Genomic DNA, 14,173 nt, shown 5'->3' on the forward strand with positions numbered 1-14,173 from the left:
ACGGAATCAAAGGATAAGGGGAGAAAGCAGGAACGGGGTACAGATTTTTGATGATCAGCACATGATCATATTGAATGGGCTCGAAGGGCCGAATGGCCTACTCCTGCACCTATTTTCTATGTTTCTGTTTACAATGTATTTTTTAGGTAGTGCATTCAATTTGACCTACAAAGAAAATATGATGTCATCCTTCTTTTGTCAATTAAATTAATTCTGTTTCCAATGATTATTGAAGTTTCGTTCCACCAGAAAATGTTTCTCCTCATTTACTTAATGAGCTAGTTTGTTATTTGAACACTGGCCAGACTCTGTTCTTAGGAGTAAGAAAGAACTGCAGATGTTGCTTTACATGGAAGATACACACAAAATGCTGGAGTAACTCATCGGGTCAGGCAGCATCTCTGGAGAAAAGGAATAGGTGATGTTCTGTGTCGAGACCCTTCTTCAGACTGAGGGGAGAGAGAAACTAGAGGTAGGGTACAAAGCAAATTTGAGCCAGAACTAATGACTCAAGAAAGGTGGAACCCACGATGATCCATTGTTGGCTGTGTACGAGATGTTAACGAAGAGATACGAACCGTGAAACGAGCAAGACGAGCTGGCAAGATTAGGATGGGGGGGGGGGGTGGTGATTGGGGGGGGGGGGGGAGAAGATGGAGAGAAAGGGAATGCAATGGTTACTTGAAATTAGAGAGAACATTCATACTGCTGGGTTTTAAGCTTGGGCAACATGAGTGCAATGGGCAATGGACCTTAGTGAGCTCCACCTTTCCTGAGTCATCGGTGCCGGCTCTGATTTGTTCTGTACCTTTTCTCACCTCTAGTTTCACTCTCTCCTGAAGGGCCTGTCCCACGAGCGTGCGACTGCATGCACCAAGCGCGACCAAACCAGAAGCGGGGTCGCGCGGAGGTTGAGTGATCCCCGTACAGGGCCTATCCCACCAGCATGCGACTGAACGCGGCAAGCGCGACCAAACCGGAAGGGGGGGCCGCGCGAAGGTCGAGTGATCCCTTACGAGTTGACGTGAAGTTCGAGCGAAGTCCGCGGGAAGTTCACGCTAGGCGTACGCCTGTCAAGACGCTGCGCACACCCGTCGAGGCGGTGCGTACGGCCTCAATGCGGCTGCGGGCCGGCAGGCCGTTGCCGCGTGGAAATTTTGGACAGAATCAGTTTTTTGGACAGTGTCAGTTTCTCGGAACCAATGTCGGGACCAGCTCCGCACAACTCCATACGGCTCCGGCGATCGAAGTGGGACCGGCCCCGCGAGGCCGTACGGTTCAAGCAACCACGTTAGGTCGCGCTTGCCGCATGCAGTCGCATGCTCGTGGGACAGGCCCTTGACGCTCAGTCTGGAGAAGGGTCTCGACCAAAAAATACCTACTTCTTTTCTCCAGAGATGCCGCCTGACCCACTGAGTTACTCCAGCATTTTGTGTCTGGTCTTAGGACAACTTTAACCTTCTTCGTCACTCTACTCAACACCGGTTTTATTCAAGTAAAATTGTCCAAGGCCTCGACGCTCTCCCTTCCAAATTTAAATGCTGCTCCTATTCTACCAAGCTTCTTGGGCCAGTTCCATTTTTCTTGATGGCACTTTATGAATACATTTCTTTCATCGCAAGGCTCTTCTCCATGACTCTTAACTCCTCATTCCAGCTCCTTTCTGCAATATCAACCCCCAAGTCATTGTAATGTCATACTGCTACCATTGCTACTTCTTGGATCTTTTGTAAAAAAAAAACCTTCAGGCCTTTTCCACATCATTGAGACTAGCAAGTTTTGCACTGTTCTGAGCTTCTGGGCACATACTCGGAGCTGAAAGGAATTTTCTACTCATCAGGACTGTAAAGCTTCAAACAGTACCACCCCCTACTGTCTCCATGTCACAGTTCAGCACTAGGAGTTTATGTAGTTCAGTTTGTGAAAGTGCTGATTCTACTTCCAACATATTTTCTACCTTTGATTAAAATTTACTCACCCTGTCTAGACCAATTCATTTCCTTTCATTATGCAAGGAAGGTATGGCAAAAAAATGGGAGAGAAAGGACAAGGTGGAAATAGAGATGTAAAAAATTGAATAAGAGTGAAATAGAGGAAAGGAGGCTTCAGATGTTATGCCACTTGCTATCTTTCACAGCAAAAAAAACAGGAAAGAACTGGTTACATCAAAAGAGAAACTATCCTCATAAACATCAAAATTAAAAAATATTAATTTTTTCCTAATCTTGTCCAATCTGTACAAGAAAAATAATATCATTACTCCCAACAACGAATGGACCAGATTGCCACAGCCTCCACTCACTTTGTAAATGCATCTACATGTGTTGCAGATGCAAGATCAACAATCGTGCAAAATTCCTGACTGGTGGGCTCAAGTTTACCTGCTAATCATTGGGAAATGCGGGGATCACATGACCAGCCCTCACCTGCATAGATGAAGTAACCTTCTGCATTTCACAAGTGATTAATGAAAGAACATTTAAGAAAGAACTGCAGTTGCTGGAAAAATCGAAGGTAAACAAAAATGCTGGAGAAACTCAGCATCTCTGGAGCAATGGAATAGGCGACGTTTCGGGTCGAGACCCTTCTTCAGGAACCTTGGTATGTTTTTATCTATGTCCCTTTTTGAGGTAGGAGAGACCTCATATCCTTGAACACAAAGAGACAGCTGTGAAAAATCACCAGGGATTTCCAATTGAAATATGCAGAAAATTGAAAATGTTTAAAAATAGTTTAACATAAGATTGAGATCCAGCTTCTGTCATCATTGTATTGGCAGGAAATTAACAGGAAACCGGATCTCCCGTTTGCTAAAAACTTTAACTCCCCCTCCCATTCTCTGTCCTGACCCTCCTCCACTGTCAAAGTGAGGCCCAAGGCAAACTGGAGGAACAGCACTTCATATTTCGCTTGGGCAGTTTACAACCCAGCAGTATGAATATTGACTTCTCGAACTTCAAGTGAACCTTGCTTTCCCTCTCTCTCCATCCATCTCCTACCAGTCTGACTGTCCTCCTGATTAAAATGTATCTTTGTACGCCTCATTGTCACCTTCACGCTAACAATGAACTGTTCCACATTTTCCTTGATTTTCGTCCCCTTTGATCCATCTGTGTCTCCCTCTTACTTTACTCTCAGTCTGAAGTAGGGTCTCGACCCGAAACATCACCCGTTCCTTCCATCCAGAGATGCTGCCCGTCCCGTGCCTGGCCCTCTAGCATTTTGTGTCTATCTTCAGTGTAAACTAGCATCACAGTTGAAAATTGGTTCATGAAAGGCTGGGAGATCCTAGTTTCCAGTAGCACGACGAGGGATCTGCCTGACCAATCAGCAGAAGTTGAGTGTAACTCGCTCGGTGCAGCAAGCTAGTCTGCTGAACTGGTCACGCAAAACCAAAGTTAAATAGTGGCAATTACGGTGCCTACGTCAGATGAGCCAACTCATTATCACTTATAATGCTGCACTAAGAACTGTAAAAAATGTGAAATGGTTACGTCTAAAATGATGGAATTATTTTAGCTAGTGGACCATTCAAATTACCTGGTGTATTTTCTTTTGAAGCATCTGATGTAAGTGTTGATAAAAGAGCTTCTGATTTGAATTTCTTCTCAGGAACGTGGTCCACAGAATGGTGCGTCGATGGGTTATATTTCCTTTCTGCAAATATGTCACCAAAAAAATCAAATGCTGATCAGTTTAATGAAAGTTACTTATTTAACAGTATTTTTTCTTTATCCAGTAACAGATTCGTAATCAAAATCAACAAATATTACATAATCAAATGCAAAATTATCTGGAGCTGCCAAGTATAGATGTAACAATACTAGCAGAAATGATATTACATTTTTACAGATATTTTCTGATCTATGCAAGGTACATGAAGTGAAATCAAACCAGCAAGATTATTTTTAAAGTCACTGCTCAGCACTCACTTTCTACTGGAGTGTGCGAGTGGCCATGGTGGTTATTAACGGGCTGAGGTGGATTGTCCAATTCCAAAGATCCTGAAAAGGAAAATAGAAACAATACCAGTTAAATCATTCTTTGACTACGGAGAATTATTCTTGGAGGTCATGATTCTTATCTTTTGGCTCCAGCTAAATCTGCATGTTAGCACCATTTTAAGTTGTACCCTTCTAACTACATTAACCACAAAAAAAAACGTGTTTTGTAGTAGTAAGCTTCAGTTTTACTGTTCATTTTAGTAATACCTCCAGAATACAACTGGGATTTACAAAATTTGGTTCTTGCCAACCTATACAATACATTATATGAATAAAATTAAACAAAAAAAAGTTGTAGAAGGTAATGGACCAAACGCAGGCAGATGGGACTAGCGTAGATGGGGCATCTTGGTCAGCATGGGCAAGATGGGCCGAATGGCCTGTTTCCGTGCTGTATGTTTAGACTCTATGAACAATGAGCAGTAGAGATAATAAACAATATAGCTTAACAGGAGTAAGGCTAAGCCATCAGCCAATCAGAAATGCTAATGAAAACCCACATGCAACTGGGACTATCAATCACACAGGACACGAGGAACTGCAGATGCTGGAATTCTGCATAAAACACAAAGTGCAGGGGTAACTCAGTTGGTCAGGCAGCATCTCTGAAGGACGTGGATAGGGTCTCGACTTGATTAATCGGTTATCCGTGTCCTTCAGAGATGCTGCCAGAGATTACTCCAGCACTTTATATTCCACTATCAGTCACAATTCTTTATCTGCCATTTGTGTTAATGACAAATTAATTTATAATACTGACTGAGAATTGAGGCAAGTTGAGACGAGTCAACATGGGAATAACTTTGAAGTAAATGTCAGTACTTAACATTTCCTAAATATTCTAATTCAGCAACAAACTCATCCAAAATGCAAATTTAATTTGATCAATACAAAGCTTGCCTCATTTTAGCTTTATAATAGATAAAATTTAACAACTTTACCAATCCAGATTGATAATTTATTTATTTTCTTCACATATTGGAAGGATATTGATGCTAATTAAAATTGTTTTTACATCATATTTCTTTGGACCTGATTATAGGCAACAATTTGTGCACTAGCTCTCCTCGTGATATTTGAAGGTGGCACCGGTGACATCATGTAGCAATGTCATTTGCATGCAAATTAGGTCCTTGGAATAGACTGCCTAGACACATTAAAGTACAAAGCAAAAATGTTACAGACAGCAAGGGGAGGTTTTATAATAACTTTTCTCATTCATGCTACATGGATTAGATTAAAATTAAGGAAGGCTCTGACTGGGTTATGTAAATAGTTTTGGTGATATAGAATCCATAAAACCTGGATTTAATAAGGCGACGTGTTGATGAGTCAAGAGCCTTAAGGGTCTGTCCCACTTGGGCGATTTTTTTTGGTGACTACCAGCGACTGTCACAGTCGGAAAAGGTCGCCAAAAAAGCGGCGACTGGATCCCCCCCCCCCCCCCACACGACAATGTCTACGACAAGCTACAACAACCTATCACCTAGTCAACGTCAAGCTACCGACAACCGGTGACCCATTAGGACGTCCGCCTACGACCACACCCACCACAAACTACGACCAAACAGGCGACAACCTATGACAACCTACGCCCACCCGCAACAAGCTACGACAAGCAATGACCCTGTCGGCGACAACTGAAGACAATTCAGTTGCCGGTACCTGTCACCAGTTGACGTAGGTAGTCGCACATGGAATTCACCGAAGTCAGCACCCGGCGACAACCAACGTCACCCGGCGACAACCTGCGTCATCCTGGCGACAACCTATGACAGCACCAACGACAGGAGAAGACAAGCTACGTCAAGCCCACAGTCGCCGAAAGGTTTTTAACATTTCAAAATCCAGCGGTGACCAGAAAAACGTTACGACTCTTTAGGCGACTTGTGGAGGCTACTCACGACCATACAGGCGTCACCCCGCAACCATGTGGCGACAGCCTACTCGCCTGTAGTCGGCGAAAAAAAATCGCCTGTGGGACAGGTGCTTCAGAGATTAATGGAAAATGTACATAGAAAGTACAGCGCAATAACGGCCTCTTCAGCTCACTGTATCTGTGCCAACCTTGATCCTAATTTAAATGAATTACATTTGCCAGATTTGAATGCCTCTTCAAAGTTGCTATCATTTCTACTTCTAGCACCTCCATAGGCATTGTGTTCCAGGTACCTATCACTCTCTATGTAAAAAAACCATCCCTTGCACATGTCCTTAATGCCCCTCTCGTCTTAACCTACGCTCTCAAGTATTTGACCTTTTCACTCTGGGGAAAAAAACTGATTACTTACCCTACCTATGCCCTTCATTATTTGATATATAGTGATATATAGAAGTTAAGAGAAATTATTTTTGAGAGGAGAATATTAACTTGACAGTAAAAGTGAGAATGCTGTAAAGGATTTCACAAACACCAGGGGATATCATTAAAACAGACAAAATCGAAACGAATTCAGATCAGAGGCAGCAAAGCCATGGTATTCCTCTCCAAAATATCGTCTTGTGGGAGTGTTAGATGAGGTTGGGGTAAACGATTATATTCCATATCAATTTAAGAAAGCTGGCCTTTTGTAATTTTCCTTCCCCCAATTTCGTACTTTACCCCAACATCCAGGCTTATCTTAGTCATAACTATCTTAAACCTTAAAGAGTTCTGATCATTGTTCCCAAAGTGCTCTCTGACTGAAATCATCTGCCAGGCTAATTTCCCCGGTTTTGGTCCCTCCTTTAGTTGGACAATTCACGCAGTTTATCAAGAGACCCCTTTGGACACATCAAATAAATTCTGCCCCGTCTTCCCCTTTCGCATAGAGAAAGGCCTAGTCAATACTGGGGGAGCTAAAGTCATTCACTACATCAACACTGTTGCTTTTAGATCTTTGCATAACCCATCTCCATATTTATTCCTCTTTCTCTTGCTGGGTATTAGGTAGGCTACAGTATAATCCCATTTGAATGCACCTTTTTTATTTTTAAGCTCTCCCCATATTGCCTGAAAGAATGGTCCCTTCAGAATGTCCTCTCTTAGTGCTGCTGTGACTTTCTCTGGTTTGCTCTGATTTGTTGTGTTCTTTTATCTTTATTATGCGTACACATTTACACAAACCAATTGAAATTGTACTGGCAATTTACTGTTACAGTAAAAATTTGACATAATGCTATGCCACTATTTAGAAATCTCAATGGTTTAGCATCTGGCTCACCAGGTACAGGAGAAAACCGGTGTGACTGGAGGAATTACAATAACGTACAAATACCAAATACAGTGGCAAAGCGTTCAAAAATATCTTTAAACGATGAGACTTTAAACATCAGAATGAAAGATTGATGTACTTACTCCTTTCTAATATTTCTGTAATTCCAGCATTATCAGCTTCAAGCTCCATTTTAAATTTGGCAAGTTCTTGGTCCAATTTACGCAGATGTCTATCCACCTGGACAATCAAAATACAATGAATTAATAACATTATTTACCATTGAAAAATTCTTTGTTGCAATTTCAATCACAAGCACTTTTATAGATAAATTGGAGAAAATAAACCAAGGATTTGCCATTTAGACTTTAGAGATACAGATACAGCGCAGAAACAGGCTGAGTTTGTACCGACCAGTCTTCACCCCGTACACTAACACTATCCTACGCACTAGAGACAATTTTACAAAAAAATTTATCGATGCCAATTAACCTACAAACCTGTACATCTTTGGAGTGTGGGAGGAAACCGGAGCACCTGGAGAAAGCTTACGCTGTCACACGGAGAACGTACAAACTCCATAGAGTGCACCCGTGGTTATGATCGAACCCAGGTCTCCGGTGCTGTAATGCAGCGACTATACCGTTACACCACTGTGCCGCCCTAAGTCCCTATGTCAGTTGAAAAAAAAAGTTGCTTTTAACAGATCAAGCAGGGTGCCATTTTGGACAATTCTGCAATCTTTTCAAGCATTATGGAATTTGTATTTGTTTTTAAATCTCTCCATTGAACAATCTATATCTGGTTCTTCTTGAGCCCCAGCAGGTTTTATTATGCTAGATTTGGTGGTCTTTGGGATTGTAAATTGCACTCACTACTCAAGGAAATGTAGGGGAAGCATTTCCACCAGTGTTGGGGATGGCCAATGTAATCAAGCAGGAACTGTTTAAATGTGTTCTATATGAAATAGTGTTGACTTATCTCGTTTTTAATAGGTCTGATATTTTCAGGTTTGTAGAATTCCTGAGCTTTGGTGTATTCTTGCAATCTACTTTGCTGATTTACTTGCAAGATTGCAAAATTTATCTGTGAACATTTGAATATTATTAACGCAAAAATAATCATAGCTACAGCTATAAAACTTATTCAGTAATAAAATGTGGACTAATTATGTTCACACCTATCTGGCCACTATTGGTATAAGGTTAAAAGTTTACAAATTAAGGAGTGTCAAGAATTGGCATTAGGCTAAGGAATGTGAAAACTTGCTAGAATAATGTGCAATGCCAATCAACTCAATATCCTGCAGTTGCTGCATGGGATACCGAAGTACAAATGGATTTGTGTATCTATATTGTCCAAATAACGAGTGGATCACCAAGTGACTAACAGCTGAATGGGTAGGAGAGAACTGATGGACAGTTTCCATTCTTAAAACACCTTAAATGATTCAACATTAAATTTTCCTAAAGCTCACATGTTCTGATCTGAATACCATAATTCTATCCTTTGTAAATTTCTTATTCATACTGTCATTTTACCTTAATATCCGTTTCAAGAGTAATATTCTGTGAGATAATTGAGGATAAAATGAATATTATATAATTTTCTACTATTCGCTTGGAAAGTCACTTTCTCAATAAAAATCACAGCAGTTTGCCAGCTAGAATTATTCTCTTTCATTTACCTTATTATTTTTCATCCGGGTGATCCTTTTTCTCATAATTGCTGTTTGCAATGTATTTCCAGATATTATTGTTAGACATAGGCAGATACCAGAATTTTTGTATGGATTTTTAAATAAAAATACTGATTGACATTTACTCACCAAATCATAAATTTGATTTGCTAACTGCACTTTTTCATCAGCATCTTCCAAAGCTTTATAGTAGTCCTTTAAAAACATTTAAAAATCGCTTATTGGTAAAGGAAAAAAATGACACAGTGCCACAAATATTTACTTATATATTTCTTACAAAATATGATGCTGCATTCTACTGCAAGAACTCTAAATTACAAATCAAAAAGCATTCTGAAGGCTCAGGTACAGTCTGTAAATGTTCTATTAGAAAATAAAAGCCATTTATATTTAAGTTTTAATATTAACAACTTCCATTTATTTTCAATGTTTTAAACTTTACAGTTTGATGCATGAAGGGCTCACATCATTTACGTGTAGTTTCCATGGATGCTCCCTGATTTTCCACGTTAACTTATAAAATTGACATAAAATGCCTTTTTTGACATTTCTCTGGGGCTTCTTCTGTTTGTCCATAAAGTTACAATGGGAGACCGGATTCAGCCATCTGGAAATTATTTCATGAACCTTCAATGCCAATATTTGTCTTAGAAGTAATTGTTGGTCAGTAATCTTTTAATTAAAAAAGGAAGAAACAGAGTGCTCCTTGACATTCTGGCAAGCTTATCTAATTATCAGCTGACCTGCACAAATCTAGAAAATCCATGTTGTCTGTGGTGACTGAGAAATGAATGGCTATTTAACAACAAAAATATTGGAAAAACTCAGCTAGTCAAGCAGCATCTGTAGAAAAAGAACGTGGTTGACATTTCAGATTGAAGACCTTACATCGGAATTGAGAAAGAGAGAAAGCAAATTAGTGTAAGTAACAGAGGAGACAGGGAAAGCTATGTGTGGAACAAAGGAAATGACTGTAATCAGTTGAAATGATGTAGCCATTGAAAGGAAATTAAGCTCCTTTGCTTTTGTGAAGTCTGCGAGATGTTGTATAGTCTGGCCTACTGTGGTGTACTGAGCAGGTCAGGATACATAAATGAAAAATAAAATGGAGAAGCATGGCAAGCACAAAAGGCCAGTAAAGATGCAAACAGAAAAGAAGAACAAGTTATTTGAAGTTGGAGAATCCATTATTGAGTTCCATAAACAGTAACATGCCCAAATGAAAAATTAGATATGCTTGTCAATCTCATGTTGTAACAGTGCAAGAGGCCACAGGCAGAATGGGTGTGGAATGGTGAATTACAGTGGAAGGCAAATGGAAGGTCAGTTTCACTTCTGTGGACTGAATGCATATGTTTTGCAAAGCAACCACCCAAAGTGTGTAGTTTTTTCAATGTACAGAAGATCATCATTTCAGATTCCAAAATCCACAGCTTTGTTTGCTTTTGCCAAAGAACACAGCCAGAACAAGAAAGGGAAAAAAATGAAGGAGAAAACAAATAGAACAATAAACCATTCTAATTTGTTGTTGATATTGTAAAACTTTAATATGATTAAGAGACTAGGTTACATTTATTTCAAAGCTATTTTTGGTATGTTAAATCTTTTTACCAAATGCATTTTCAGATAGGTTTCCTACTCTTAAAATTGGCAATTGCTATATTAAATATAAATAGTAATAAAAAAATGAATCCAACTGCACTTGCCTTCTTTATTGCTTCCATTTGTTCCTCCCTCCATTCTGGCTTGTTCTTTTTTGCATTGATAAAGAACTCATTGACTCTTTGTTCTAACTGATCCATTGCATCTGTTCAAGGAGGAAAGAAAACCAGCTATTTTCACAACGCAGGGGACAATCGAACAAACATGCAGGTTTAATTCAAATTAATATTTGTTGATACGTCATTGGGAAAAGTAAATGGAACAGAATCATATACATTTCTGGTGCTCAAATTGTACTTAGTTACGAAAAATCATTCTCAATGAAGGAGCAGCTCAATTGCATGCTTTTGACTTGAAGCAAGTACTTTGGAAAAAGCCTGTACTACAATAATGATGTGATTAACAAAAAAATTGATTATGATCAGTGATTATGAAATTGGCTCCTCTATAATCAATGATAATTACGAGTCTACAACACAATTCTATCCAATGCCAATGAAACACTTTGCCAGTTTATTTTTCTCTTATTGGATTTACAAATATTTTTGTATAATACATTTTTTGTATAATACCTTTTCTCAGGTTATGCAAAATATTGTTGAATGGAATACATGCATAAACTACATCTATCAACTATATTTGCATAAATATTTCAACCAAGGGTTACTCAGACCAATTAAGATGCAGATAGAAATAAATAAAAGATGTAATGTAAATGGTAAAATGCAGCACCTGCTTATTGCTCATGAAGCATCACTTTCTTTGGGGCACATTAAAGACACCATTGATTATACGAAGTGTCTATTATTATAACACATTTTAATGATTATTAGATCACTATTTATTTATTTTCCAATAAATCTACTTTACGTTTAATGTAAAAGAAAAAAGAGGTACATGATACTTAACAAGAAGTCAAGATAATTACAACTGAGGAAGACAATCTAGCCCTTCTCTAGTCAGCACCAATATTTTGTCAAATTTCAGTAATGCTAAATAGCAAAGTACTCTCAATATGTCCATATGTAATGGCACCAGTCTAAATTTATATCATCAGTAATTTAGTAAATAATTGATTACAAGTAATTACTATTTAAAAATAATTATAATTATTTCATTCTAAAAATCATTCCATTATAAAAATAATTATAATTGTTCAAAAATAAGTCATTTAATCATAATTTGTTTTTAAATTGTGTGTTTATACAATATAGTTATATAGTCGGCACAGCTTAAAATTAAAGAGTTTACCCTTTTCAATTTCAATTTTAGCTTATTTGGTATTTATAAAATGTTCCCTTCATTTTAAAAATAGGCAATCCTCAGTAGGTCATATTTGGAATGTGCAACAGAGTTGATGCTTCAGGTCAAATCCCTCTTTGGTGAAGTGTCTTTCACCCGACACATGAACTTTGTTTCTTTCCACAGGTGCTGCCTAACCTGCTGATAATTACCAACATTTTCTGTTTTTATTTCTGATTTCAAGCACCTGCAGTTGTTTGATTTTCATGTCCCATAATTATAACCATCTACACTCTACTGTATGGGATTTCAGGTGAATATTAAAAAAAACCCATAAGAAATCTTGTAAGTGCTGTTTTTGAACATTTATCAAATTGGTTAAATATTAGTGTTTTCTGAACATTATTAATTTGAATTGAATCAGCCTCAGAGACCAATTCATAATTGAATGATTTGGGGAAAGATAGCTCACAACATAACACTTTTATTTATATATACAATGCAGTTTATTAAAGTTTCTTAAATGGGAAGAGTTGACAATAAGTTTGATCAGTAAGAATAATCATAGTGAAAATTATGTAATGTCACTAATTCTTCACATATCACAATTCATTTAACTGGAGTATCAACATGAATTCTGCATCTTGAAGGGTTAATTACAGCTTTTCTGTTAAGTGACTGGTTATACACCAACAACCACCTTTTCATGAGCAACAAAGCTTCAATGTGAATGGAAATGGCCTAATTGGGTTTTAAGTGGACTGAAATTGAACTAAACATACATATTTAAGCCGGACTAATCAAAAACTTACGTGGTAAGCATTTGTAGTGATGGTTTTAAAAACTGATTTTTTTTTTAAACGTATAAATCTTAATAAAATTTAAATTGCATTTTTCCATTTATTGTTTGATTCACAAAATTAAATATATCCACATTATATGTTCTCAATCTTAAATGAGAAGTAGATAAGAACTTATTCAGTGTTCATTTTCACAATTGGCCATTTCGTTACTTAATGTGTGCAATATCTAAACAAATTACTTGCCTCTTAATTACTTTTTAATACCTGAATAAAAGGTAACGAGTGAATGCAAGCACCCAAAGACAGATCGGGGAAACTTCCCACATTTTCGCTCCCAGAACGCGTGCATTTTTCACTGCAATCCCATTCAAAAAGGTTTGCACAATTAATCAAATTAATTACATGATTCAAACTTGGGAGAAATTACTTCCTCTGAGATAACGCGGTAAGTACACGGAGCTAGGAACGCTGTTGCTATGGTGTTAGCTGACTCGATTCGCTTAATCACGGTTGCAGACTTGTGTATAAACAAAAAATGGACCTCCTCCCCATTAATGTGCCTCTAAAATGCCAAAACTATAATGTCCCCTCTAAAATGCCAAAACTACTTAAACAACTATTCAAAGTGGGGGAGCGTTTTGTTTGAACTTTTCTCTTACAAGCTATTAATCAGCGTTAGGGTTGGGGAGTTCTTTATTGATGATATTGCACCGCGCATTGCGGCAGGCAAGGGATGAGTGATATTGATGGGGATGTGTTGCGGCACCAGCCCCCACCCGTGAACATGTACCGCAGGCAGAGCGAACATGAGGGGAGGTGGGCAGTGAGTGTGGTGTGCGGCGCTGGCATAACTAACGTGGCGCTGCGTACTCTGTACTTGCAGGTCCATCTCCCTCATTTCCGTAAACCTGTCGCGGAGATCCATGGGAAGTTGTTCGATCACTGTCGAGAGAAGGAGGGGGGGGGGAGAAACAACAGCGTCGTCAATGGAGGGGCGGCTTCTCTTTCCGTCCGACATTATTGCTTCGACCAATACGGCTTTTTATTTATTTTTTAAAATAAATCTATCAACCCCCCCTCTCGCCGCTGCGATTCCCCTCGATACTCACTCTCCAAGTAATCCTCCAAGTACAGCATGTTGAAAAAGTGCAGGGTTTTTACACCGACCAAATGTTACTGTTTTGTTTCCTAAAATGGTTCCAATATGGCGCCTGAGCTTAGTGCTGGTCGTTCGTTGACGAGAGGCGGCGGAGAGGGGGGAGGGGCAGTCCGCGGCCCAACGCCTCCCAAACATGCACTCCCATTGGCTCGGTCGCACCATTTGTATTGTGCCGTCATCCGCCCGCCCTCCGCGCGCTGAGCATGACGGGAGATGTAGTTCTTCTTCGCCGCTTCTACCTGTCGGAGGGAACTGCAGAGGAAAGGTGGAGGAAGGAACTGCAGGTGCTGGGTTTTACACCCAAGACAACACAAAATGCTGGAGTAACCCAGCGGGACAGGCAGGCAGCATCTCTGGAGAAAAGGAATAGGTGACCTTTCGGGTCGAGGCCCTTCTTCAGACTGAGAGGC

At 39.3% G+C, this 14,173-nt stretch overlaps 1 protein-coding gene across 2 annotated transcripts in view; it reads right to left on the bottom strand.

Moving 5' to 3' along the window:
* The window catches only part of ing3 (inhibitor of growth family member 3), a 31,664-nt gene extending 17,724 nt beyond the window's left edge, over window positions 1-13,940 (bottom strand). The window contains exons 1-7 of one of the 2 annotated variants that reach the window (XM_033038292.1): window positions 13,714-13,940; window positions 13,461-13,546; window positions 10,604-10,704; window positions 9,027-9,092; window positions 7,342-7,438; window positions 3,933-4,004; window positions 3,541-3,657 (exon numbers count right to left, since the gene is read on the bottom strand). In XM_033038292.1, the coding sequence (XP_032894183.1) occupies window positions 3,541-3,657; window positions 3,933-4,004; window positions 7,342-7,438; window positions 9,027-9,092; window positions 10,604-10,704; window positions 13,461-13,546; window positions 13,714-13,925 (751 nt within the window). In that variant the 5' untranslated portion in view covers window positions 13,926-13,940. The remainder of the gene's footprint in view (window positions 1-3,540; window positions 3,658-3,932; window positions 4,005-7,341; window positions 7,439-9,026; window positions 9,093-10,603; window positions 10,705-13,460; window positions 13,547-13,713) is intronic. The other variant, XM_033038293.1, reaches the window with a different exon arrangement.
* Window positions 13,941-14,173: the final 233 nt, after the last annotated feature.

Source organism: Amblyraja radiata, chromosome 19, assembly GCF_010909765.2.
Source record: "Amblyraja radiata isolate CabotCenter1 chromosome 19, sAmbRad1.1.pri, whole genome shotgun sequence".
NCBI classification, from domain to species: Eukaryota; Metazoa; Chordata; class Chondrichthyes; order Rajiformes; family Rajidae; genus Amblyraja; species Amblyraja radiata.